Below are 24,278 nucleotides of genomic sequence, written 5' to 3'. Positions count from 1 at the left end.
AATTTGACTTTGCAGCTAGTTTTGCCTGAGGAAAGGCTCAGTGAATGCTGAGTAATGACCTCAAGATTATTTCTTGAGAAACTAATGAAGTGTCATGTTAGGGGCATTACTTCCATTTGAGGGACAAGTGGAGTCACATTATCTAATACTTCTCAGTGCTGAAGTTCCTGTGTTATCATCTTCTAAGAATGATTGTGTACAACCAAGTGTAATGAAAATAAAACATATTAAAGGTGTTAATATGGGTACCTGCTGGCCTCAGCTAAGTCCATCCCATAACTGCCTGGGGCGTTATTGCTCACATTGCTATGGCATTATGTGGCACAGGCACTGATGATCTGTGTTTCCTAAGGCTGAGTAAGCTGTTGTGGAGAATGCTTCCTGCTGCCCTGCCTTGGTTTGGAGGGAACAGACCCACACTGCTTGTTGCCTGGACACCTTGGGCCAAGAGCAGATGGATACATCAATAAAACAGGTCATGCCTGCAGCACAACCAGGTGTCATGTCTATGATTCTCCTCTGCTGTGGCAGCTGAGGGCTGGCTGGAGATGACTAATGTTACCACCAGAGTGAGACTGGCATCACCTAAATGATGTGAGAGCCATGCAGGTAAGGGAAGTCACTGTCTTAGAGACCTTTACAGTGCAGACAGACAAGGCAGAGAAGGCAGGAAAATAGAGCCTCGTTTTCCTGTATTTCTCTAGCTGATGAAATGATGCTGACTCTGGTCAGATCAATCTGACCTAGGTAACAAAGGCTGTCAGTAGCAACACTAGCAAGTAAAATTCAGGTTGTCCAAATTCCATTGCGGCACTTCGATCCAGTTTGGTGTACACATGGTGAGCTCATGCACTTGGGACAGGACCTGCAATGCACTTGTGGTGCAGCTGGGTCCCTTCTTTGAACCATGCTGGGCTGAAAAGCTGGAGCACTTCAAACCACCAGCTGTCTTTGGGAGCCTTTCTGCCTGTTACATAGAGCCTGGCCTGTGGGAGTCCTGCTGCTGTGGTATTCCCAGGTGGATGGCTGCCATACATAACCCCTTTCAATAGCACTGAAACCACAGCAGCCTTGTAGAGGAGAGCTCTTACTCCTGAAGCACTCTGTGCTCTGGGTGCAGAGAAGGTGTTGTGCAGCTATGGAGCCTAGGAGGGAAAGAATTAAAGCTGTATTCAGGACCAGAAGGACTGACAACAAAATAAAGCCATGTTACATTTATGACATTAGAGACAAGAATGAGCTTTGGGGTAAGACTGGGTTTTGAGGAGTTCGTGGTCCTCCAACTCTACCCAGTCTGAGGTGGATGGTGACAATATTTCCTGCCATAGTACAGTAATGGGTGTGGTTGTGCCTACCTGGAAAAGAAAACTTAAATTTGTCCCTTTTGAGCTAAACACTTCATATTTCTTAGTTATGTTAATTTTCACTCTACTTCTGGTTTAGTTTTTAAACTTGGAAATTCAAAATATGTAAATGCTTGAAGGTACACTGATTTCAAATCAGGTGTGCATATATACAAAATGTGTTGTTTTCTGGACTAAGTTAGTTTAGTCCAGGCAATGGAATGACTTAGGATGTATATTCCTGTAGTTCATATTGAGATTAATCCAGCACAACATGAAAATAGCCTATGACAATGATTGCAGGTATAACTCAGGGCACATTTTGAAGCTATTCATTTGATCTTTTGACAGAATGTAGAAATAAAAATGTTGCTTATTTTCTTAAGTTGTGAAATGTATTGTTCACTGCTACTACTATGTTTTTTGAACAACATTTAGCATAGTGAATTTCAGGACTTTTTTCCCTACGGTTACGTGAGTACCAGCAGAAATTGTCATGAATAAAAATGAAATCTGAAACAGTATTTTTCTTAACTTTTCATGTCTTATCTCCAAGGGCAATATTTGCCCTCTACGAGCATAAGTCTGGAGATTTCTGAGGTTTTTCTCATCTTGACCTCAGCAGACAGGGACTCTCATGGACATTCTATACAGAGACCAAGGGCAAACATTTCACCTAGGTCTTTTCTGCATAGCATTCCATTTGTTAGATCTTGATAACTTGTTGAGATTGAATGAAATAAAATCTCTTCAATGATGGCTTTTTGTACAGTTGAGCAGATGTGGCCTCAGGGCTGTATCGGTTTACTCATTTTCATTTAAAATACACAATTTTGCCAGCTGGAAACTGCCAGCTCTTTTACACATATATGAGTTCAGGGATTTTGTGCTATGCATTGTTGAGTTTGGTGCAGCAGCATTTCTTTTTGAAACATTTTCATAGTCACAGGACTTAACAGCCTTATATAGCCCTATTCACCTCAGAGATTTTATTGTTAAAAACTTAAAAAGTGCTCCCCAGCCAATGTTTCTTTGAGTTTAGTAATGTTCAGGTTTGGACTGTGCACTATAGATTGCTTCATACTGCCTTCATTTAAAATTTTGATGACCTGTAGAATCATTGGAACAACTCCTAAGGATATTCTAGATGCTCTCGTCAGCTGGGGGTCTGTTTTCATCACTGCCAGATTTTTCAAAAATATATGCTGTATCCCAAAGAGAAATCATGGGTCTCATAAAATTGGAAAATCAAGTTCTACAACCTGTGTTATGAAAGGGTTCGAGCCAGCTGGTTGTCACAGCATGTGTCTCACTGTCTTAAAAAAGACACAAATCTGTGAGTTGACCTAGATTTTCTTTCCCTGAATCTCCTATGCAATAGAAAGTCTGTAGTGTTTACTGTTGCCAGAGTACCAGAAATCTGAATTGTATTAGGCAGGGAGAAGCATAAAAGCAGTTCTGCTCCAGTAGGTCCTTTTTAAAGTATTACCAGACTCCTCTAAACAGATGACAGGGGAATAACTTTTGCCATTCCAATATACAGCAGAATAACTGAACCTGGCTGTTGCAAAACAGAGATTCATCTGCATGAGTAAGTTTTAAGACTGATGGGCTGCCTCTGATGCTTCCAGACTTAATTTTCGCCCTGAATGGCTTTTCAAAGTGGCTTTTGCATGTGTGACTGTAGAGAGCAGTGTTTCCAACATAACCGAATGGCTTGTGGCCTGAATGATTAAGGTGATAAAGGGAGAGAGAGCTGGTCTGGGACTAGACTAGCTGTGAGCTACTGCAGTGTAGTCTGCACTAGATTAGTGGGCTAGAATTTCCCTACTGGATCCCTGTTTATTAATCCCTAAGCCTTTTAATTAGGTATGGAAAGGAGCAAAAAACTGGATAGAGAGGTCATTTAACTTTCTCTTGATCCACGCCACTCTTAGCAGAATAATTTTCGTTTTAAGCAGGAAGCTCTTGGAACCAGGCTATTATTCTACCATAACCTGTCTGTAGTGCTTCCACACCTTTCAATACAATTGTCTCTAGGAAGTCTGTTGCCCTTTTTTTACCCAAAACCCACTGAAGTCAGTAGCCACATTTGCAGTGGACTTTGAATGTTGGCCTCAGACAAATAGGGAAGTATTTGCATGACCACAAGTAATAACATCTTTCCTCATTACATTTTTGTGTTATTAAATTTAATGCCCTACTCCTGTTATATAAATGTTAATGTTATTGTGCTAGTAAGTTTATTAGCTTGTAATATACATGCAGTATCCTCTGAAGTTTTTCCATAGAGCTTAATGGGACCATTAGATCTCAGAAGGACTGAGGAAAACTAGTTTTCAGTGGACTGCCTATTGCCTGGATAAATATAAGTGGGAAAGTAAGAAGGAAGAATTCTATTACCAAGTCCTAGAACTTTCTTTTGTGAAATATATAACTGAGTCTCACAATTTACAGCATTTTTATACTTTCCCTATCATGGGCTAATAAACTATTATTTTCTGCATGTTTTGTGGCACAAGTCTTGCAATCCTGGGTCAGTGGTCATAGAAGCTGAATCAACTGACTGTGGGAATAGCTGCCTCACTTTCATAGGTTTGCATTTTGCATTAGCTGGAGTCTTGGACTATTATTTGTAAATTTTAAAACCGGGAGCCAAGATAGGTTTGCAGTTATAACTTATGTAATTTACTGATCGCACAGACAACATGCAGGGTGTGTTTTTCCAAATTGTGCATAAGAATCCACACGGTGTTTTGGTTGCCTTTCACCTGGAGAAGCAAGAATTAACATGTTCACCTCTTGTCTTAGCTGCATGCAGGGATAAACAAAGACCTTCATCCTACCCTGAAAACACACAAGAGAAGCGAATTCAGCCTGTGAAGTCACGCACATTTCCAGTGAAATATTCAGCAAATATTTATTCTAAGCTTTTATTTTCCTTTAATGTGCATAAATTCAGTCTGTGAACCTGCACTAAGCAAGCCTGGGAAAATATGTGCCTTCGCCAAGATTAATCACCCAGAGTTAACTACTTGGATTACAGAAGAAAGTGACTCATCTACAGATGACAATGGATAATAAAAAAAGTGGGGGGGAAATTCCCTCATTTCCCCTTCCTGATAAGGAGGCACCTAAGGGGAGGAGTACAAAAAACACAGAGCTGGAAGAGAAGCTGTGTGTCAGAGTCCAGGTCTGCTATGGTGAGCAATGAAGGTCATGTAATTCCTTCCAGAATCTGCTGAACCTTGAGTTAAAACTGGTTTGGTGTGTGAGGGAGGGAGCTGCTTGGTCCTTTATTTCTTTTGGGAAAGATACTTCAGGTAATTTATCTTATGTCAGTGTGATCTCCTCCTTCTTTAGAGTTTCCACATTGACAAGAACAATCTTATCCACATGCAAGTTTTATTTTGCTATTTGAAGGCAGATAATTCTAAAATTGCTCATATGCTCCATTTTGAATTTACTAATGGATTATTATGCTGCCAATAATTCACTAGTGAGGTCTTCCACAAATCTGTAATCAAGCACAAAAAATTGTGGATATGTAAGGAAATCATTCCTAATAGCAGCACACTTGTGGTTAAGTGATTTCAACTAAACACTTCAAACACGTGAAAATATCACTAAATTGAAAAAAATACTGAGAAAGCATAACAAATGTGAGTGTGTTTGCATTTTTTCTGGGACAAAAATAGGGCAGGTGATTTTGAATCATAGATTCAGCCTGGTGAAGGAAGCTGATGCAGTAACAATGGGCACTGGTGACAAAGGAAGAAGACTATTATGTTTGTCCCCATGAGATGGCACCCTGAACCAGCAGTGCACACAGGGATGGATTCAAAGTTGGGATTTTTTCATGTAAGGAATAGATCACAGGTGTTTTGATGAAAGTTTTTAATCCAAAGCATTGTCTCTCTGGAAGTTGATCTTTGTACAGTTCCAGAGTAATGTGTCAGAGTTTTTAGCCTGGTTTACATATATTAATTTCCCCTTGTGTTTCAAATTCCTAGTTATATTGCGAGGCTATTCCAAGTAGTCAGTCAAATCTGTGTCTTTATTAAGTTGATTTACACTAAGCATTATGCCTGGTGCTAAGTGTTTGGAGCAACACCTTTAGGGAAAGTAGTCAAATCTTCAACAACCTTATCTCAGTATGCAGAATCATTAATTTCCTACTGAGCAAATTAAAGGCCTTGTTCTCACTGAAATCTGTCAGCTGTTTGGTTGCCTATTTCATTTTTTCTCCCATTAAAACATTTTTTCCAATGAAACCTGTTCAGAAGAGTTCAGAAGAGCCTCACCAAAAAAAACCCCAACAAACAACAAACTAAAAAACCCAACACAAAAGTAAAAGCACTGAAGTATGAGAAATTAATTTCCTGTCTGTTATTTGAAGTAACCACTGGTGAGTAATACTTCTACATCAGCAGAGACGTCTGAAGAAAACTATTCTGCTACCATATGTGTTGGTTCAGTGTGTTGCTATGTGACACCATCCTTTACACGTATTGGTGAAGATGCCTTGGGAGGGAAAAAAAATAGGCTGTTTGTTGCTGTTCAGTTTATGTCTCTCTCAATGGAAGCATAGAGTGCTTTGTTATTGGAGTGTTATTTTAATTTCAAATTAACTTGTGGTCGATGTGATCTTTTACTCACATTTCTTATGGACTGAAAAATACTTTGGCTATGGCTTATTCATGTTATTAAATAGTAATGTAGACCCATGCTCTGTGAAAAGCTCTGCTGTGTATACTTGTTTACAGACACTGCAGTCGTTCTTACACTTTGAATATTTCTAATTGTATTAAAGATGTAGGTCACTAAATCAAAACAAAAGTGTACAAATAACCTCCTACCACTGGTTTCCTTGCAAGATCCAAAGCTTATTGTGAATGCTGTAACTCGATTAGAAGATCTTTCATGACTGAAAGCGTAGAAGGAGTGCACCAGTTTTATTCATTATTCATTATTCAGTCCCACTTGTAGATGATTCCCCAAGTGATCTTCTAAATATGTGGGCATTAATTGCAATCAGACATGCACTAAGAATTAGTGATTGGGGGAAGGAAAATAAGGACTACAGTGGATGCTTTGAGCCTCTGAAATAATTGAAATATTCTTCATGCTGTATTGAGCAGCAAGAGTATTCCCTCCCTGCAGCAAGAGTGGGGAGAAGGCAGCTGGTGTTTTTTCCTTTCCAGCAGCATGTAGGAACAGTGTTCCTAGGAGGGAGTGGCAGGGAGAGCCAGAGGAGTGAGGACTGAGAGCAGACTGAGTAACAGCAGAGTCACCTGGTGGGTTGCATCCCTTCTGCAATGGAGTGTGTCTGGCGTGCCAGTTCAGAGATGCAGGCACACAAATGTAACTGCTGGATCCTAGCATCCAGCAACATCTTTGGATTTTTCCTTGAGACCTGGAAGAGTGAGGACAGTAGCTCATTTATTACTTTGCCAGTAGACTGTAACTTGGCTGTGTTAAAGGCTTCACACTAAGATTCAAAGTGTCACATCCCCTTTGTTTCTACGTTATTCTTTTTACCTATTTTTTGATAGGAGATGTCCAATTCACAGGGGACTCAAACATAATTTTTATTTTTTCATAAGGAAAAATCCTGTTATTAGTTCTATTTTTTTTTATTGTGGTCATAGAAAAATAGGTCATAATAGGTGTGAGTAGAAGATACTTTGAGATTAAACTGAACAAAAATAATTTAGTGAAAGGTAAATGAAGGACATGGGGATGCTGATACAAGTAGTTGTTTTTCAGAGTGAGGAAGAGTGTTCATGGACACAGTGGCAACTGCTTCACTTGTACTGTGCAAACTTCAAGAGTAAGAAGATTCAGCATCTTCGTATTCTTCAAGTTAGCATCTTCTGCTTTCACACATCTTCCTTGTTGGTCTGTAAGTAACACCTAGTTATATACCAGCAATTCTCATAAATCTGAATAAGTAGCTAGCAGGAAGTCACTATTGTAATTTTAACACTGCTTTCAAGAGCAAGTGAGCCCAAACTGTTCATTCTTAGGGGAAGCAAAACTGGCCTGTGAGTGACTCAGTTACAAGAGCTAGTGTACTTCTTCACTTGAAGCATAACAATTGCAGCAGTAATTACAAGTTTCATGGCACCATGATCAGAATTAATTTCTCAGCCTAACTAGGTCAGACTGAAGGATTCTGTACTGCTACATGGTGTCAGATATCAGCCATTGCACAGCAGTTTCCCAGTGAAGTGTAAGTGATGTTTATACGCCTCCATCTTGGCGATGCAGAGCCCTTTCCCTTTTCCACTGTCCAGCCCTTTGAGGCACATACTTATATCTGTATTTCCTGCCTATCAGTAAGAAGGACATGGATCTGGTGAGTTGTGCTGTCTCTATGAAGGCAGTCTGCCTGTTGTCCACCTCCCTATAGCTTATCCAGAAGATCCTGAGCCACTTCACAGTGACTATACTTGTTAGACCTGGGTCTGAAAAAAGGTTTGCTTCTGCAGAGATGGCAACACTTGGCTTTAGATTACCTGCAGACATCTGAGAAGAGTCTGGCAGCCAAAATTATTGTGTATTTTCATACACATTTCCCTTACAGAAAGCTTAATTAGATACATAACAATGATGTCCCAGATGGCACAGTTTAGCCAGCTGGCCTGTATCTTATTTTAATTGCCTAAACATATCCACACCCTGTCTTTGTTATGAATTCAGTTATGGAAAAGGATATGAATTTTAAATTTTCTGTCTGCCAGTGATGGAAGGTGAACTCCATCTGCATCACAGAAAAAAAAAATCATTTGGGTAATAAGAGCTGAGGAGCTTCTTGGAAGGAAACATGGGTAGGACCCAATCAGGATGGTGTGGTGTGGCCTGATTTATGCTCAAAGCAACACAGAAACATGTAGTTCCAGAAGGAGATACCATCTCCCCAGTTCCCACTGTCACCAAGGGAGTGCCATGCTGGTGAAAATGCATCCTTTGGTGTCCTACCCCTCTCATTTGGGCAGCTGGGCACACCAGCACTTCAAACTTGAAAGCAGATGCAATTATCTTCCTTGTGCTTTTTGTAGTCTAAAAATATGCAGGGCCACCTGGGGTTACTGAGGCGTGGAGTCGAGCTGTGCCTGTGGTGTGGGGCCATTTCCTCATGGGGACTGAGGGGCAGCCATGGCCTCCCAGGGTACTTGCTGCTGTTGTCCGCTGTGGACAGCTTGGCTGCCCAGCCAGGGAAGTGTGTGCAGCAGGGTCAGGGCTTGGTAAGGGCAGCATATGTCTTTCAAATGGTAGAAAATAGACCTGGTGGGCTGCACCGGCACGTCTCCCTGTCCCCTCCTTTTCCCACCCTCTCATGTTCATCGGTAATAACACGGGCTGTATTTACATGAACCCAGTGGTGCCCATTCTGGAAGTGAAGGGGTGGGATTTTCTGTTCCCCTACCACCTCTGGGGACAGCTGGCAGCAGAGAAGGCTATTCCCCTGCAGAGGACTTGGCTGCTTAGGGGAGGGAGCTTTGCTTTGCAGCAACAAGATGTTTTCCTTTGAGCATTAACTTCAGTTTGACCTTGGGCTTTTTAGGCAGCCAAACACACACATATGCCTCGTGGGCAGAGTTAAGATGCAAAGTGCCCAGCCACACACTTCTACGTGTTTTGCTTTTCTTCTGGATCTCTTTTTCACGATTACAATTTTTCTGCAAATAGCGGTAATCCCTGTTGGAGTTTCTTGGAATGCTGGTTTTGCTGAGAAGATCTTTAAGTTGCTCATCAACTCCTGCATTCGCTCCTTCGTTCGTTCTTGTCTGCTGCCTTTTGTGCTGTGCTTGCTGAAGGCAACACACAGGGCCGCTCTTTCCTGCCAGAGCTTGTTGTTGTCTTCAGTGGCTGGGCAGGCAAAGACAACTCTGGTGTGAATCATTTTGCTCCTCCAATGTAGGAGTTGCCACGAAGAATGATTAAGGGAGGGGAAAAAAAAAGCGAGAGTGAGAGGGAGTGTGTGTGTGCACAAATTGAGGCTGGGAAAGTGGGAGTGGTGTCAATGAGTAGGCAAGTAACAGAGTCTTCTGCTCAGCAAGGTTTCTGCACGGGCAGCTGGTTCTTCGTGCTGTGCTCACTTCATTGATTCGTTTACCAGGATTATAGCCTTGCAAAGTAAGTACAGTTTTTTTCTTTCTCTGATACTTTAATTTATGCTGAGCTAATAGTTAACAAATCTTGGCTGTGAAACATAATTGCATGGAGGGAGTGGGATAAGAAAATTTGTGCCAAAAATGTACATGTGGAATCAAAGAAGCTTTTTTGCCTTCCCAAACAACTCTGTTTTGGTTTCATTTCAAAACTCCTGCAATTGCTATGCTAGGTTTCTTTCTTTTTGGAAAGATTCATTGGAAGCAGTGAATAAGATCTGGCAGGTAAGACAGCAAGGGCATTAGGAATTGTTAAAATACAGTGGTTTATTGCTAATGGCTATTCCCATATTAGAAAAAGCAGGTTGTGTATGATGCCATGAAAATCTTCCATATGCCAAAGTAGGGTTTAGGTTGGTTTGTAAGCCCCTGCTAGAAAGGAATATTCCTCTCGTTTTCTGAAGAGGTGTGTATGCTCTGCTGTGTTTGCTCTGACTTATTAACCAAGTGAGTAATCCACACTTGTTTAAAGTGAAGGACAGGAGCTTAGGCCTAGTAATTACACATTTATTTTCAGTGTGACCATTTAGTTTGAACAGTTCATTGGCTATTGAAGTACAACAAAGCATGTTGCAGTGGCTTGTTTCCCTTTCTTTCCTGGAGTGACTTTCCCCACTCTTGCTGACAGTGCTTTTTCCTCAACCATATGAGATGCTCTGGTCCCACATCAGTCTGATGTCTTGCACTCCTCGATGTCTGTTCAGACAAAATTTTTGTCCTTGGTTTCTATCCAGGTAATTTGTCAGGTGGAGAGTTGTCATTTCTGTAGAAGAAGGAAAGGCTCAGATAAATATTTTATTTCCTTTGTATAGTATATGCTGAGTAAGAGCTTAAGTAGGGTGATGTTAAACTCTTGATCTAGTTTCAATATTAATGCCTCACTTGTGAAATTTGCATGTGAGTTGTTTTATGTAATTAATCCTCTTGGAATTTTGTTTGGACTGGAGAGACTACAGCACTGGCACTCACAGCTCCTGAGATATAAACCAAATATATCACCCAGGATTGGATAGCCAGCGTTGTCTCTGCTTTATCTGCCACAGGTGTCTTCTCCTGGAGAGACTGCTTAACCAAAAGAAGAATAAAATAAATACTTGGTTCTGCTTTATTGGATTATTCCTGCCATGCGACTAACTTGACTTGTCAGATATTTGCATACAGATGTTGCTATTCTTGTGATTATATTTTTGAGTATAAATTATATTTAGATTTTCTCTTAGTAATCAGATAGTAAAAAAAGCCTCCCTGTTGGTTTGGTTTGTTTTTTAGGGGGAGGGGGGGGGTTTGTTGTTGTTGTTGAATCCCAGCGTGACTAAGCAAAAATGGTGTCTTATACCAATAAACAAGTTTAAGTCAGGTTTTTCTGAACTGGTTCTGTAGCCTTTCAGCTCCCTCCTGTATCTGAAAATGTTTCTTTCACGCTGTGACAGTCGCAGTTTTAAGTAAAGTTGGGTGGATCGCAAGCTCCAAGTGCTTAGAAGATGCCCCAGTGCTGCCGGCCTTTCTGGAAGTGCTGATAGTCTGCTTTCCTGGGAAAGGAGGCACCCAATGAGAATCCATGCAGCAGGCCTTTTTAAAATTTCATTTTCAGTTTTTTGACTCCTCCCTGTTTGAGAGTTCCCTGTGATTACTGGCTCAGGAGCTATGTCTGGTTTCTGAGACTGCTAATGGGCAGCTAATGGGCTTTCCTCTCACCGGAAGCCTCAGCCCTTCTCACCTTGCATGAACTGGCTTTACTGGACTTGCAAGGCTTGGGGTGCTCAAGGCTTTAAAGAGATTTAAGATTTTTTAATATTTAATACTGTAAATTCTTTTCAGTAAGGTGAATCTTGTAAGCTCTTAAGCATAATATAATAAATATAATGTAATATAATAGTCATTATTAAATGGAGAGAAAAAGCAGACTGACCAGTTGAAAAAGATGGTGGAATAGAGATTATTCTTTGCTGTCCAGCCAATAATTCAAGGGCAAGGGTGCAACTAAGCTTTTTTTCCCCAACAAAATGCCCTGAATGGTCCTTGTTTCATTGGTAGCATTGACAGGAAGAAATTAGAATGGAGAGCTTTGCCACTACCAGAAACAATTTCACTCTCCTCCAAAGAAGCTTTGAGAGAATCAGCAGTTACTGGATGAACAAAGGTACATGAAAGGTTCACCATAAAATACCTCCTGTTTTTCTCGCTGAAATGAAACATTGAAACTTTATAAAAAATCATCCAACATGAATAGTATGAGAGTTACTCATGAGGCCAGAAGAGTTTTTAAGTTATGGTACAGCTTTTGACTGGTATAAGGAAGAAGAAATTAATTCAATTATGTAAAATTTCCTATTTTATTTTCTTACTCTGAATGTCTTGCAACCCAAGGAAGTGAAACACAGGTAGTGCATCTACATCTCAAAGTCAAGATTAAGCCAGAAAGGAACAAGGGATACCTTTAATTTGGTATGATTTCATATTGATTTTTACCCTGTAAGGAATATCCAGAGGCCTGAATAGAATAATATCATGCCAGCTAATACTAAATAATATACTCCATTAAAATTAAATTAGACTCCAAATTAAATGTTTTTCAGGTGTACTGCATGACTCATGAGATTTTTTTGTATTATTTGTCTTTTTGAGGGTGGTAGATATTTACTGAATGACGCATTCTTGGTTCCCTGGGTAATTTTCCAGTTAGAAATACCTGTGAAGTTAGTACTTGCCCCAAATCTTCAATTTTGGGGGGTGGAGTGGGGTGGGGCAGAGAGAGAGAGAGATTGAGAATCAGACACAGTATAGGAGTGTATTGTCTATTCCTGTGAGAATGGTTGAGCTAATGGCAAAGATAAGGTAGGTAGCCTATGCAGGGGAATTTATTTAAGACATACATAGGCACAAAAGAGCACATTTGTGATGAGCAAGTGCAAGGAGGCATTTAAAGGAATGATTTTATGTTTGCTTCTTTGCCCCGTTGTTCCAAGTTACTCCCTCATCAGCATTTTCAGTTCTTCAGACTTGTTCTGTCTTTTGCCAGTGTCCTGCCTAAAGCTCTCCTCCCTTAAGGTGTGTGCTGAGCCCATGGTTGCTGGCAAGCTCGACTTTTCTGGTAATTAGCTGCTCTCATGGCTGAGAAATGGTGTCTGCGTAAGCAAGGCAGGTGGTTGCAATGCTGGGCTGGCACTTGGTCCTCTCTTACACCCATAAGATCTCTGAGATGTTTCCTGAACTCCGTTGTGACATCAGCTCGATGCCTGCTGATGCTGTGAAATGGAATCTCCCATGGAAAATTCCTCTTTACCAAGCAGCTGCCAGAGACTGCCAGAGCACTGGAAGGGAGACAAGTCCAGCCAGATCCATTCTGAATTCTGAGTCTGACAAAACCTTGGGATGTTGCAAAGCATACTCCTCTGGATTTTCATGTGGGATAAGCTTCTCCAGTGAAATATGTTCAATGTTTGCCATCTTCAAGACAAATTCTTTTTCTTTTTTTTTTTTTTCCTAGTGGGAGGGGATTTGTTAGCAAACAGTTTGTTGCTAATATCAACAGTCAGAACATTTTGCAAGAGTACAGGGCTGGTTAGATGTGCTTTTCAAACTCTGACTTCAAAAGCCTTGGTTTAATGCCACTATATCTTTTTTTAAACTTGATTAAATGCAGTGCATTTCACTAACCTTTTATGTTGCATGTTTTAGCCTAAAACAAACTAGTTGTCAAGTAAAACAATTGCCCTACCTAGCAGATCCAAGAACATGTATAAGTTAATTAAAATAAAAATAAAGACATTTACTTTGTAAAAGGCCTTCTGTAGTCAAACAGGTCTTATGAGTAAATCAAAGTTCTTTCTCTACTGTGTTGCAGGCAAATTATGTGCCCATTCTGTTACTCTCACAAAGAATAGTTATCAAAATTTATAACTACCACAATTTGTTTGGAAGTCATTACTACTGTCAAGTACCACAGCTGCTCTAAAGTGTCTCTGTACAATGGTGTCAGATGTTCAGCTACATTTGGGCAGCATAACACATGCAAAAATTTCCATTTCCTTTCTGTCTCTGTCAATAGCCTTGATGGAGCCGTTTAGCACCAGTTTTAACAGTTTCCCTTTTTTAGGGATACATGGTATTGGGGGCATGGTACTGCCAAATTCACCATGCCAAAGGGGTCATCTTCTGTGTGATTGCTGGTCTAAAGCCAGACTTGTGCTATTGACTGAAATTCTAGGGTTCACCCTTCTTGGCTTGAATCTACACAAATGTGCTTATACAAAAGTGCAGCTTTGGGTATGTGAAAGCAGCCTGGAAGATGGGAACAGTCTCTGGCTTTCCCAGAGCACGGACAGCAGCAACTGTGCCTTGCCTTTCCTGACTGCACAGGTCATGTGGCAACTGCAATTACTGAGAGTGGCTAGGAAAACCTTTGAGATAAAACAGTGCCAGTGATGCTGGGCACACAGCAGTATTTCTTAGAAGGCCTCGTTTAAGTTTCTAAAATAATCTCAATGTACAGGACTAGACAGCTCTCTGGAGACTTCTAGCAAGGCCAGGGATAATCAATCCCAAGAGGAGGGATGTGTACCAAAGCTAAAGGTTTAATGGACAATTAGCCATGAAGCAAGATGGAGAAGTTATGAGACCATTAAAGACCAGTCTGAGAGCCAGGAGATCCCAGAGCATAGGTGAATTACCTTCTGAGTCAGCACATTTTAAGAGTATCAATTAAAAACAAATTAAATTCATATGCGATCCAGTTTGACTCAGTGTGTGTGGGTCACCCTGACCCACACAGATTTTCTCAAGTGCTCCTGATAATACTGGCTCTACATAACACATGGCATTGCCTGCTGTCACTTGAAGATGATGACTATTACTGAACCTCTCCTCTCCTCTCCTCTCCTCTCCTCTCCTCTCCTCTCCTCTCCTCTCCTCTCCTCTCCTCTCCTCTCCTCTCCTCTCCTCTCCTCTCCTCTCCTCTCCTCTCCTCTCCTCTCCTCTCCTCTTTCATCCTAAAATCTCAAGATACCCAGTCCAGATCCTGGTGCCAGCCTCTTTCAGTGCTCTGACCCAGCCCCACCACAGCAGGAACTAGAATTACAGCCTGAGTCATCTCTCCTTTCTCTTTTCCATTTCAGGATGACAATGGATGCTCTGCAACTAGCAAACACTGCCTTTGCAGTTGATATGTTCAAAAAGCTATGTGAGAAGGACAAAACAGCCAACGTTATTTTTTCCCCACTGTGCACCTCAACGTCTCTGGCTCTGGCATACAAAGCCACGAAAGGTGACACTGCAGAGCAGATGAAACAGGTAAGCTGTCAGCAACCTGTTCTGTGGCTGCAAAATTATATGGCTGCTGTAGGGGTCTTACTAACTCTTGTTAACGTTGTCCTGGATGTCTGGTTGCCTTGTAAGACTGACTTCAAATCATCGATACAAATTTCTTGAATGGTTCCACACTCCACGGCCCTGCACAACAAAGGGTGAAACTCTGTCTTAGATCACTGCATGGATCTCTGTCCAGATCACTGCATTTTCTAGATAGCTGTTTTTTCATTATTCAAAAACGCTTAAGCTTTATAGAATTGAAAATTATGTTGCCGCTCCTGTCAGCAGCACGTATGTGTAGCAGCCCTGTCACTGATTTTCCCCTTTCTCCCACAATACTGTAAAGAGGAGATGGATAAAGTAGAAGGGGCACAATTTTGTCCATGTTTCTCCTTTCAAACACCTCATGATGTTCAAGGAGTTTCCAGCATCATGATCCAGCATGGCAGTCATGATTCAATCAGTTTATGGATCTCACCCTGTGGTGCAGGGAGTCAGCCCTCCAGCCTTGTCTGCTGCCTCTGTGTAAGCAGAGATTGAGCTGGATCCTTTTAATCCCAGTGAGGGTCCCCACAGTTTCTGCAGTTACCTAAAGGTGCATGAAATGCAAATTAAGTATGCATTTGTATGCTGATTATCACCTGGCTCTGAAAAACTCTCTACATATTTGAATGTATTTTCCCTCCTTTGGAAATTCCTCCATGTAGTTTCTCATTCACTGAAAGTACCCCTGAGCACAGCCTTCTGTGCCCCTTCTTATGCCACAGATTACAGGGAGTCTTGTGCTGTTCACAGAGCTGCACAGCAATATGTACGTGAAACTCATAGAATCATAGAATCATTTCTGTGAGAAGGGTCCTTAAATCTCCTTGCCACAGGCAGGAACATCTTCCGCTGACCAGGTTGCTCCATACCCTACCCAACCTGGCTTTGAAGACTTTCAGGGATGGATCCTGTAAGCTGTGCACATTTTTCCAAAGAGTATTAAAAAAAAAAAAAAGTAAAATTTAAATTTAAATGATACCCTGAAGCTCTGTTACCATTTCAAAATTCAAGCCTCGTCTTTCTGGTGGGAAAGTTAAAAATATTACCCTGCCCTTATTTTGCTTTCACTTGTGTCTGCAATTTGCTTTGAACCATTCCATAATAACAAGTTAATCTGCACCTCCTCAAGTGGAGCTCTGTTACACAAGCGCACTTGTGTTTCATATTTCTCTAGTGGTATTTAAAAAGTGCTGACTACAGATGCTAAGGAGAGCTTGGTATGCTTTTAAGTGTAATATCTCCTATTTTCCAAGTCTATTCTAGCTTCTGCCTTCCCCTGAGTTTGTGCTTGGGTTTTAAATACTAGATACCAAAGGAGCCAGATTGGCAGCTGTACTATGGAACATCGGTCAACAAACTTGTGCCAAAAATTCTTCCAGGTAGAGAAGCTGCAGTAGCTTTCTCCTCCAACCTAGTTCCCAGGCACAGAAGATTTCTGTACCTAACATGCAAAGAAATAAAACTGTTGGAGGGAAAGGAAATAAGTAGAGAAAGTTGTTTCTAAGGAGATGGAATTGGCTACAACAGCTGTGCTGCTGCTGTAATGGGAGTTTATTTCCTTCTACTCCCACTGAGCAAGGAGAGGGGAGGTTATGGAAGGGTGACTAAGGCAGAGCAGCAATTTTGTCTGTGAAGATGTGATGTGTTCTGGGAGAAAGAGCAGTAGTGATGTACAAAAGGAAAAGAAGGTCACAAGTGCCTGCTGTGCTTCATAAGGCAATTTGAGGCAGTGAGGAGGGTGGACAGGCTTCCTTTAATGAAACAGCCACCATCAAAGAGCCTGTAATAAGTAGGCATTAAAAGCTGAATTAATATTTATAGGGTTATTTTCAAACAAAGGCATCATTATCCCAGTATTTCCTAGAACTGGACTTGTCGTTCCCAGGAGTTGGGAGGTAGCCATGTGTGGGTCAGCAGCCCTGCCCATGCTTATACTCTGTCTACGAAACCAAACAGAGTTATCTTTATCTGATCAGTTTTTGCTGAAATGTCATGTGATGTCATATATTAGTCACAGTAGTCAGAAAACTCGATGATTTGTCAAGCATTTTTAAAGGTATAGCCCAGTTCTAGAAAGGAGATTATTTGGGACTCTCACGTATCTGTCTTAAAAGCTTCAGGATTTTGGGTGGGAATGTAAGTTTGACAAAAACATTTTGTCTCCATACTATGGAGTTTTAGTTGACTAAGTCGCATCAGCAGCATGAACAGCTCTATTGGTTTCCTTGGATTGCTCATAGGAAAGAAATGCATTTGGTGAAAGTTCTGGTAGGATCAGGTTTTTAGAATTATGTGAGCATGTCAAATACATAAATGATTTTTGAGTAACAACAGTGAGAGGCTCTGTCATTAGCTTAAAAACAAAAAGAAACAGCTCTGATCACAAACTAACATTTTTTGCTTAGCTGTTAGGAATGTTTAGACAATAATAATAAAAAGGTGCTTAGTGTTTTATCATTTTCCTTTAACAGGTGCTCCATTTACAAGATGTCAAAGATGTTTCTTTTGGGTTTCAAACAATAACTTCAGATGTTTCCAAACTCAGCTCTTTCTTTGCACTGAAAATGGTTAAACGCCTCTTTGTAGACAAGTCTCTCAATCCTACCACAGTAAGTACTGCAGGAAAACCCTGGTGTTATGAATTATTTGGCCATCATGTGGATGGATTATGGTGTCAGATTGCAATGTTATTTAAAATTCATTCTTGTACTTTTGGTTGTTGGTTGACTGGACTCAAATGATAAACAGCATAATATTGTCTGCTGCCATAAAGGTTTGTAGGAGGATAGATGAGTCTGCTGCTTGACCCCAAGCTGTGCAACTCTTACAACACTTTTAATTCTTTCATTAATATGCTTTGGGTTAGTAGCAAGTTTGGTTTTGAATGCAACATAACTTCTACGCCACATCAAAGTCTTTGCATTGCAAGTATGAGTGAAAACGAGTATAAAAAAATTGGTAGTGCAAGTGTATGTCCAGTGCACACACCCAACTAATTATTGCAGAAGCTTCAGTGAAGCTTTGAGAAGGCAGAAGCCTGACTATTGAAGCAACACAAGCGAAGAGGGTGGTGTTTGGCCTTTTAACTTATGAACTCTGCAAAAAACTGAGAAGACTGCTGTGTGTGTTGGTTTTTTGCCCCCCAAAGTTGTCTCTGAGTAGAGTGCCAAGCAAGGACAACATCATCCTAAGACATGTGTTTCAGAAAACTCAGCATGCTGCAGTGATGCTGTGATCAGACCACCTGCTGTTCAGCCTGTGCTACAGCAAGCCAGGACACAGAGCAATAAGTGTCTTTCCTGGTGAGGACAGGCGTGATGGGAGCAGACTGACAGGCATGATGGGAGCAGACTGACAGGCGTGATGGGAGCAGACTGACAGGCGTGATGGGAGCAGACTGTGGCCTCTATCTCCGTCTTGCTCAGGCCTGGACTGAGGGTTATTCTATCCTGTAAACTCTGGCGACATGGTCACTCCTGCAATATCAAAGTTACTTTACTGCTGATGTAGCACCACTGGTCTGAAAACTTTGAGAGTGATGTACCAGGTGCAGGTGTATGTCCTGGTTGTCTCCTGCAGTTATTTAATACCTTTCCTCAAACAATAAGGAACTCCTCAACTACCCAATGGCACTTAACTAAAAATGACTGGTTTCTTGTGTCTTTCAGGACTTTGTCAACTCCACAAAGAGACCTTTTCCATCTGAACTGGAATTAGTGGAGTTCAAAGAAAAAACTGAGGAAACCCGAGAAAAGATCAACAAATCCCTTTCAGAGCTGACTGATGGTGGGTACGGCTTAACCTTGGGAATACTGTTTGCCTCTTTGGAGAAAGATCTTTATCCTTGTGACACCTCTTTAGGAGTAAATACATAGTGAAAGAAGACTAGGGCTACAATTTGGATTCATGAGGATTAGCAGCACTGACTTCACTGCTGCAGCACTTCTGAAGGTGGAAATGTGAGATTGACCTTGCATTAGCCTTGGGGAAAGCTGCTCACATTTGTCTGCAGCAGGATGGGCTGGGAGAATGACAGGCCCTGGTTGTGGAGCATCACAACATGTAAAACCAAAACATGGAACCCTCTAATTCCTTTAAAACCTTCATTGTAATGGGAAGTACTTGTTGGACTCTGAGTTTCAGGCTGTTAATTAATATCTCAGCTGCTTTTGCCAGCAAGGGTGCCACAAGCAGGTGCGGGTCTCTCATTTGCCACCTTGTGGAAGCCCTGGCAGAGGCGGCCCTGGGGTTGGTTGCCACCTGTTGCCCTCATGTGGTGCAAATTTGGAAAGCCAACAAATTCTCTGTTGGTAACTCAATGTATCTCTTCCATGCAAGCTTACAAACTTTCCTCAGTCACCATCTTATCTGTGAATACGGAAACACCACGCACGAGTCTGCTCCTTCCCAGGCTGGCACATGTGCCCACAGGGAAGCACCTGGCCCTGCCTGGGCAGCTCCAAGACAGGACTTGCCTTCCCAGTGCTCTGAATTCAGGGTAATTTATGGCAGTGGGCATTTATAGGTCTAAAACAGAGAGAGTGGGTCATGACATTTACATAGTCTTTTGAAATCTGTGGCATTTTGGATATTACTGTAATCAAAGCAGCATTTTTTTGTTATCCTAGTTATTTTATTCTTGTGTATCAGTCTAGAAGTAGCTGCTAATTTGAAACTTCCTTTCAAGTCTTGCTCTCCAAATGACAAAGTGTTTTTTCACTTAAACCTGTTGAATTTCACTGAAAACTGAGCGCTTTCTTTAGGGTAATGAACCAAAGCAGGAGATGTAGTTTTGATTACATGCAATATAAACCAACAAAACATGTCATTCAGAAGATCTGCCTTGATTCCAAAACCCACATCAAAAATTAGGCTGCAATTTTAAGTAAGTGCTCCTTTTTGTAATTTTCCATTAGAAAGAAAATATTTATCTGTGAGATGCAGGACACAAATGTATTTAGTTCAGTGAAATGTTACCATATTCACTTAAAGCAACTGATATACTGCTCATGTACTGTTGTATTAACCACCATTGTAAATCTCTTCACAGGAAAAATGGAGAATGTTTTGAATGAGGACAGTGTAAGTGACCAGACTCAGATTCTTCTAGTTAATGCAGCTTATTTTGTTACAAACTGGATGAAGAAGTTCCCAGAGGCAGAGATCAAAGAATGTCCTTTTAAAGTCAACAAGGTATGTTCCAGGAAAAAAAAAAAAGGTACTCTTTCTCTCATGAAAATGCAAACTTTGAGCTAAGGAAATCCCAATAAGAGGAAATGAGAAATACACATTACTGTGGCATTGTTAGACTCTATCTAATCTTACCCAGTGTTTCAAGGGTCCTGGACTGTCCTGGGAGTATGTTAAGACAACATGAGCTGAGTACAAGTGGTCAGAAGCAGCCATTGTCTGCAAGGACATGCAAATTCTCATGGATAGCTTTTTCCAAGAGATTGGAAGGTGGCAGGTACCAGAGGCTGCATCCAAAAACCAGCAGAGGTGAAGCACATTGCATTTCTTGAGTTGCTGAAATGTGTACAGTTGTGTCACCTCTTTGACTACATCCCTTAGGTGCCTGGCCCTGTGTTTTCCTCTTCAGAGATGTCATCTCTTCATTCTCCCTCTTTCCAGTCAGGCTCAGGGCTGCAGCTCCCTGCATGTCAGTCCTGCTGAGCCATGAGGCCCATGTGGGAGCAGCACCTGTGGCTGGTGCATTCAGGAGTCTGTGACCAGTGATGAATATTGTAATCAGAAAACTTACAGCCAAGTTATAAAACCGCACAACATTTGTGAGATAAAGAGATAATATTCCAAATATACACAGACACACATATATATAGATGCATAAGCAAGGTGAGACTTTCTGGTTCACTGAAAATATTCATAAATTACCTCATCAGCCAATAGTTCCAGCTAAAAAAAGTTTTTAAAATCACACAATCAACACTAAAATTTTTAAGTGAAATATCTCAAGATTTTTTCCCCTAAAGTAACATTTTTCTACTGAATTTGAATTTTGAACACTTTCATGTGGGCAGAACAGTTTTAAAGTCTTCCCTATGAAATAAAGTGTTTTGTTTTGTTCTGTTTCATTTCATTCAAAGGCAAAGACTTAGAGATTTATGTAAGCCTGAAATTTCTTCTGATTCTGTTTCAACTCCTGACCCAAAATATCAATTATTGGCATGAACAGCTTGACCTTCACTTTTGAGCTGTGCTCAGTGCTTGACACTTGCTAGCTTTGCAACACCCTGTAGACAGTAGAGTTGGTTGTACTCAGTGAAAAGGCATGAAGGGCCACCTATATTAGATAAATTGCTCTTTTAAGGCACATCCCCCATATGTTGCTATTGTATTAAGTAGAATTCTGTTCCAGTTTTCTTTGGGAAGCTGCCTACTGTAAAAAGTCAACTCTCGCTGCTGCTTTCATTACCTGTGAAAGCCAACAAATTCTCTGGTGGTAACTCAATGTATCATTTCCATGCAAGCTTACAAACTTTCCTCTGTCACCATCTTATCTCTGAATTAAAATGAATGACAGATTGTTTCCTCTGTGTTTTGCAGACTGAAACTAAGCCAGTGCAGATGATGAATCTGGAAGCTACTTTTTGCCTGGGCTATGTAAAAGATTTAAATGTTGCCATCCTTGAGCTCCCATGCCTTAACAAACATATAAGCATGCTTATTCTCCTGCCCAAAGAGATTGAAGATGAGACCACTGGCTTGGAGAAGGTGAGAGAAAAAAATATAATTGCTGTGATACTTCTCTTGGAAACAGCTCATATGATACCATATATTTATGGAAGGTTTTTGTTATTTAGAAGCAATGCATAAGGAAAAACAAAGTAACTTTCCTGTGAATTTACCATCTCATTCTGCTTCTCTGTTCCTCCTCTCATATTTGTGGCATTATTGTTTTCACTGTGTCCAGTGGGAGGTTGTACATGAAGTTTTGCTTGAGATAGGGAATGCACAGTAAACAGTATTAAGCGCAGAAGGTGCCCTTATTTCTGGTATCCTTATTTTTTTTCAATTGACATGTGTCCATGATTTATTTTACTAAGGTCTTACACTTCTCCAAGTTTTAATTTTGAGCAGAGATGACTGCAAAGGAGCCATTTTTAATTACCAATTGCACATAAATGTGAAAATTAATATGGCATTTCTTAAAGATCAACAATTTCTTATGTCATTTCTCTATGAAAATTTTACGACATATTTTCACCCCTATTCAAAGTTTATTAAGGACTAAGTAATTAATTATATTAATTAATAGCAAAGTTATTTAAGGATTAAAAGACTGATGATCACTTAAGTCTCCTTTGTAATTTGCTGCAACTGGCCACAAATTTTAAAGGCAGGAAGAATCTGTCTTTGCAGCTGTAAGATGCTTTTATATGTTGGAGTAAATTACAGAACACACCTATCATAAAATGCAAGTGAGGCCTTTTGTGATACCAATTTGTTGTGGCCCCACATTCTGCCTCCTCCCTTTCCAATTTAAAAAAAAAAAATTGCTTGAACAGCTGCATGTTTGATTGAGATCAGGCTCTGGGTTTGGATTTTGTGTCCCAAATACCAGCAATTTCATTACTCTTTAGAGTCAGGAATAAAGCCTTTTGGATCTCTGCCAGTTGGCCAGGTGTAACCTGGGTAGGGACTGTCTTCCTCAGGTTCCTTCATATGGCTATTGAGGTGATTGCTTATCAAAAGCTTGCCAGAGCATGCACACGCAGAAGAGTTGCTCCAGAGGCCTGTCCTATGGATTAAATCATACTTGAATCAATATAACTGGGAGTATGTTAAGCCTGAATGCTATGGTTGTGAATTTAAAAACAAAATTTGCCTTTGGACTTTATTTTCTGGAGGATTGATAGGAGTGAGAAGTTCAGGAATGGTCCTTTTTTTTCTCCTTTCACTTTCTTCAGGCTGCTGGCTAATTTCCTTTGTTCGTTTATGTTTTCAGCTGGAAAAGGCACTGACGCCTGAGACATTATTACAGTGGACAAATCCCAGCATGATGGCCAACACCAAAGTGAATGTATTTCTTCCAAAGTTTAATGTGGAAGGTGACTATGACCTGAAGCCACTTCTGGAAAGCCTGGGAATGACAAATATCTTCGACGAAAGTGCATCAGATTTTTCTGAGATGTGTGAGACAAAAGGTGTAGTTGTGTCAAAGATCATCCATAAAGTCTCCTTGGAAGTCAATGAACAGGGTGGTGACTCCCGAGAGGTACCTGGATATCGGATTCTGCAACACAAAGATGAATTTAAAGCTGATCATCCATTTATCTTTTTGTTTAGACACAACAAAACTCGCAACGTGATTCTTTCAGGCCGATTCTGTTCTCCTTAAGCAGGGTGTGTTCATTACAAAAAAAGCACAATTATGTTTGTGGTGGTGCACACTCCTGTAAAGCTTTTCTTCCTGACTATCACCTTTGAACGGAAATCTAAGAGGTTCGTATATTGGCTGAGTAATACAATGTACTCTACATATGCAGCAGAAGTAGTTTCTCTCCTTTGGTTTCCTCCCCTTTAGCGGAATAATTTCCACTGTGAAGAACACACCATATTTTATTGAGAAGTATCCCAGCTTCAGCAACAAGAACATTTTGTTCCTCTGTGACACTTTCCCCAAATGAAGTGACAGCCTGATTTAAGATAGCTCAGGAGCTGGAAAGGGCTCTAGGAGGAAGAGCTGCATTCCTACTCCCAAGTAAAACCTCTCTCTCTCGTGACTCACACTCTCTGGATTCCTAATGCCTAAAAGGGGAAATGTGGGCATGTGGTATGATCTCCCTCTGTACCTGGCCACACTCTGGTGGTCCAGGGTGCCTTACCAGACCCTGCCAGCACCCAGTGAAGAAGTGGACAAGTTCTGCAGCATAGCTACAACAGTTCAGGCTGGCATCAGGATTTGCATCTGTGAAACAGCAGCCACACCAAGGCCTATGGACACCAGAGGCAAAAGTCATGGGGACAGTATGTGTCCCCAGAAGACTCTGCAGCATGAAGCTCCCAGACTGGGGAGGTGGAACTCTGCTGTGTGGCCTTCTTTGATTTACTCCCTTCAGACATGGAAGTTGGGACAAGAGGAATCTTGTTGTATATATCCTAAGGAAAAAACATTATGCAAATTAAGGATAGAACACACTTGGATTAATACTGGAAGTGCCACAGTTCTCATGCACAGATTATCTGCCATTTCTAGCTCTGGATTCAGCTTTAAGGAAACTCCTTACAGTTACTCAATGTCTAAGGCATGAGAAAGAAATAAGGACTTTCACTTGACTGAAATTAACATTGTAATTACTAGTCTTCAAATTCCACAAGAGATTATGGTAATCAGATTTCATTTCTATCTAAAGACTGCCTGCTGCATATGTTCAGTACTCGTTTG

General features: G+C 40.9%; 1 protein-coding gene across 1 annotated transcript; it reads left to right on the top strand.

Moving 5' to 3' along the window:
• The first annotated feature begins 9,351 nt into the window (after window positions 1–9,351).
• Window positions 9,352–24,059, top strand: SERPINB5 (serpin family B member 5). Its single transcript, XM_030971914.1, has 7 exons — window positions 9,352–9,485; window positions 14,635–14,809; window positions 17,344–17,481; window positions 18,541–18,658; window positions 19,923–20,065; window positions 21,437–21,604; window positions 22,839–24,059. Exons 2-7 carry the CDS (start codon window positions 14,636–14,638, stop codon window positions 23,229–23,231), a joined length of 1,134 nt encoding a protein of 377 aa, XP_030827774.1. The 5' UTR covers window positions 9,352–9,485; window position 14,635; the 3' UTR covers window positions 23,232–24,059.
• Window positions 24,060–24,278: the final 219 nt, after the last annotated feature.

The sequence above is a fragment of the Camarhynchus parvulus genome, chromosome 2, assembly GCF_901933205.1.
Source record: "Camarhynchus parvulus chromosome 2, STF_HiC, whole genome shotgun sequence".
NCBI classification, from domain to species: domain Eukaryota; kingdom Metazoa; phylum Chordata; class Aves; order Passeriformes; family Thraupidae; genus Camarhynchus; species Camarhynchus parvulus.
This window is presented reverse-complemented; position numbering and strand designations above follow the sequence as displayed.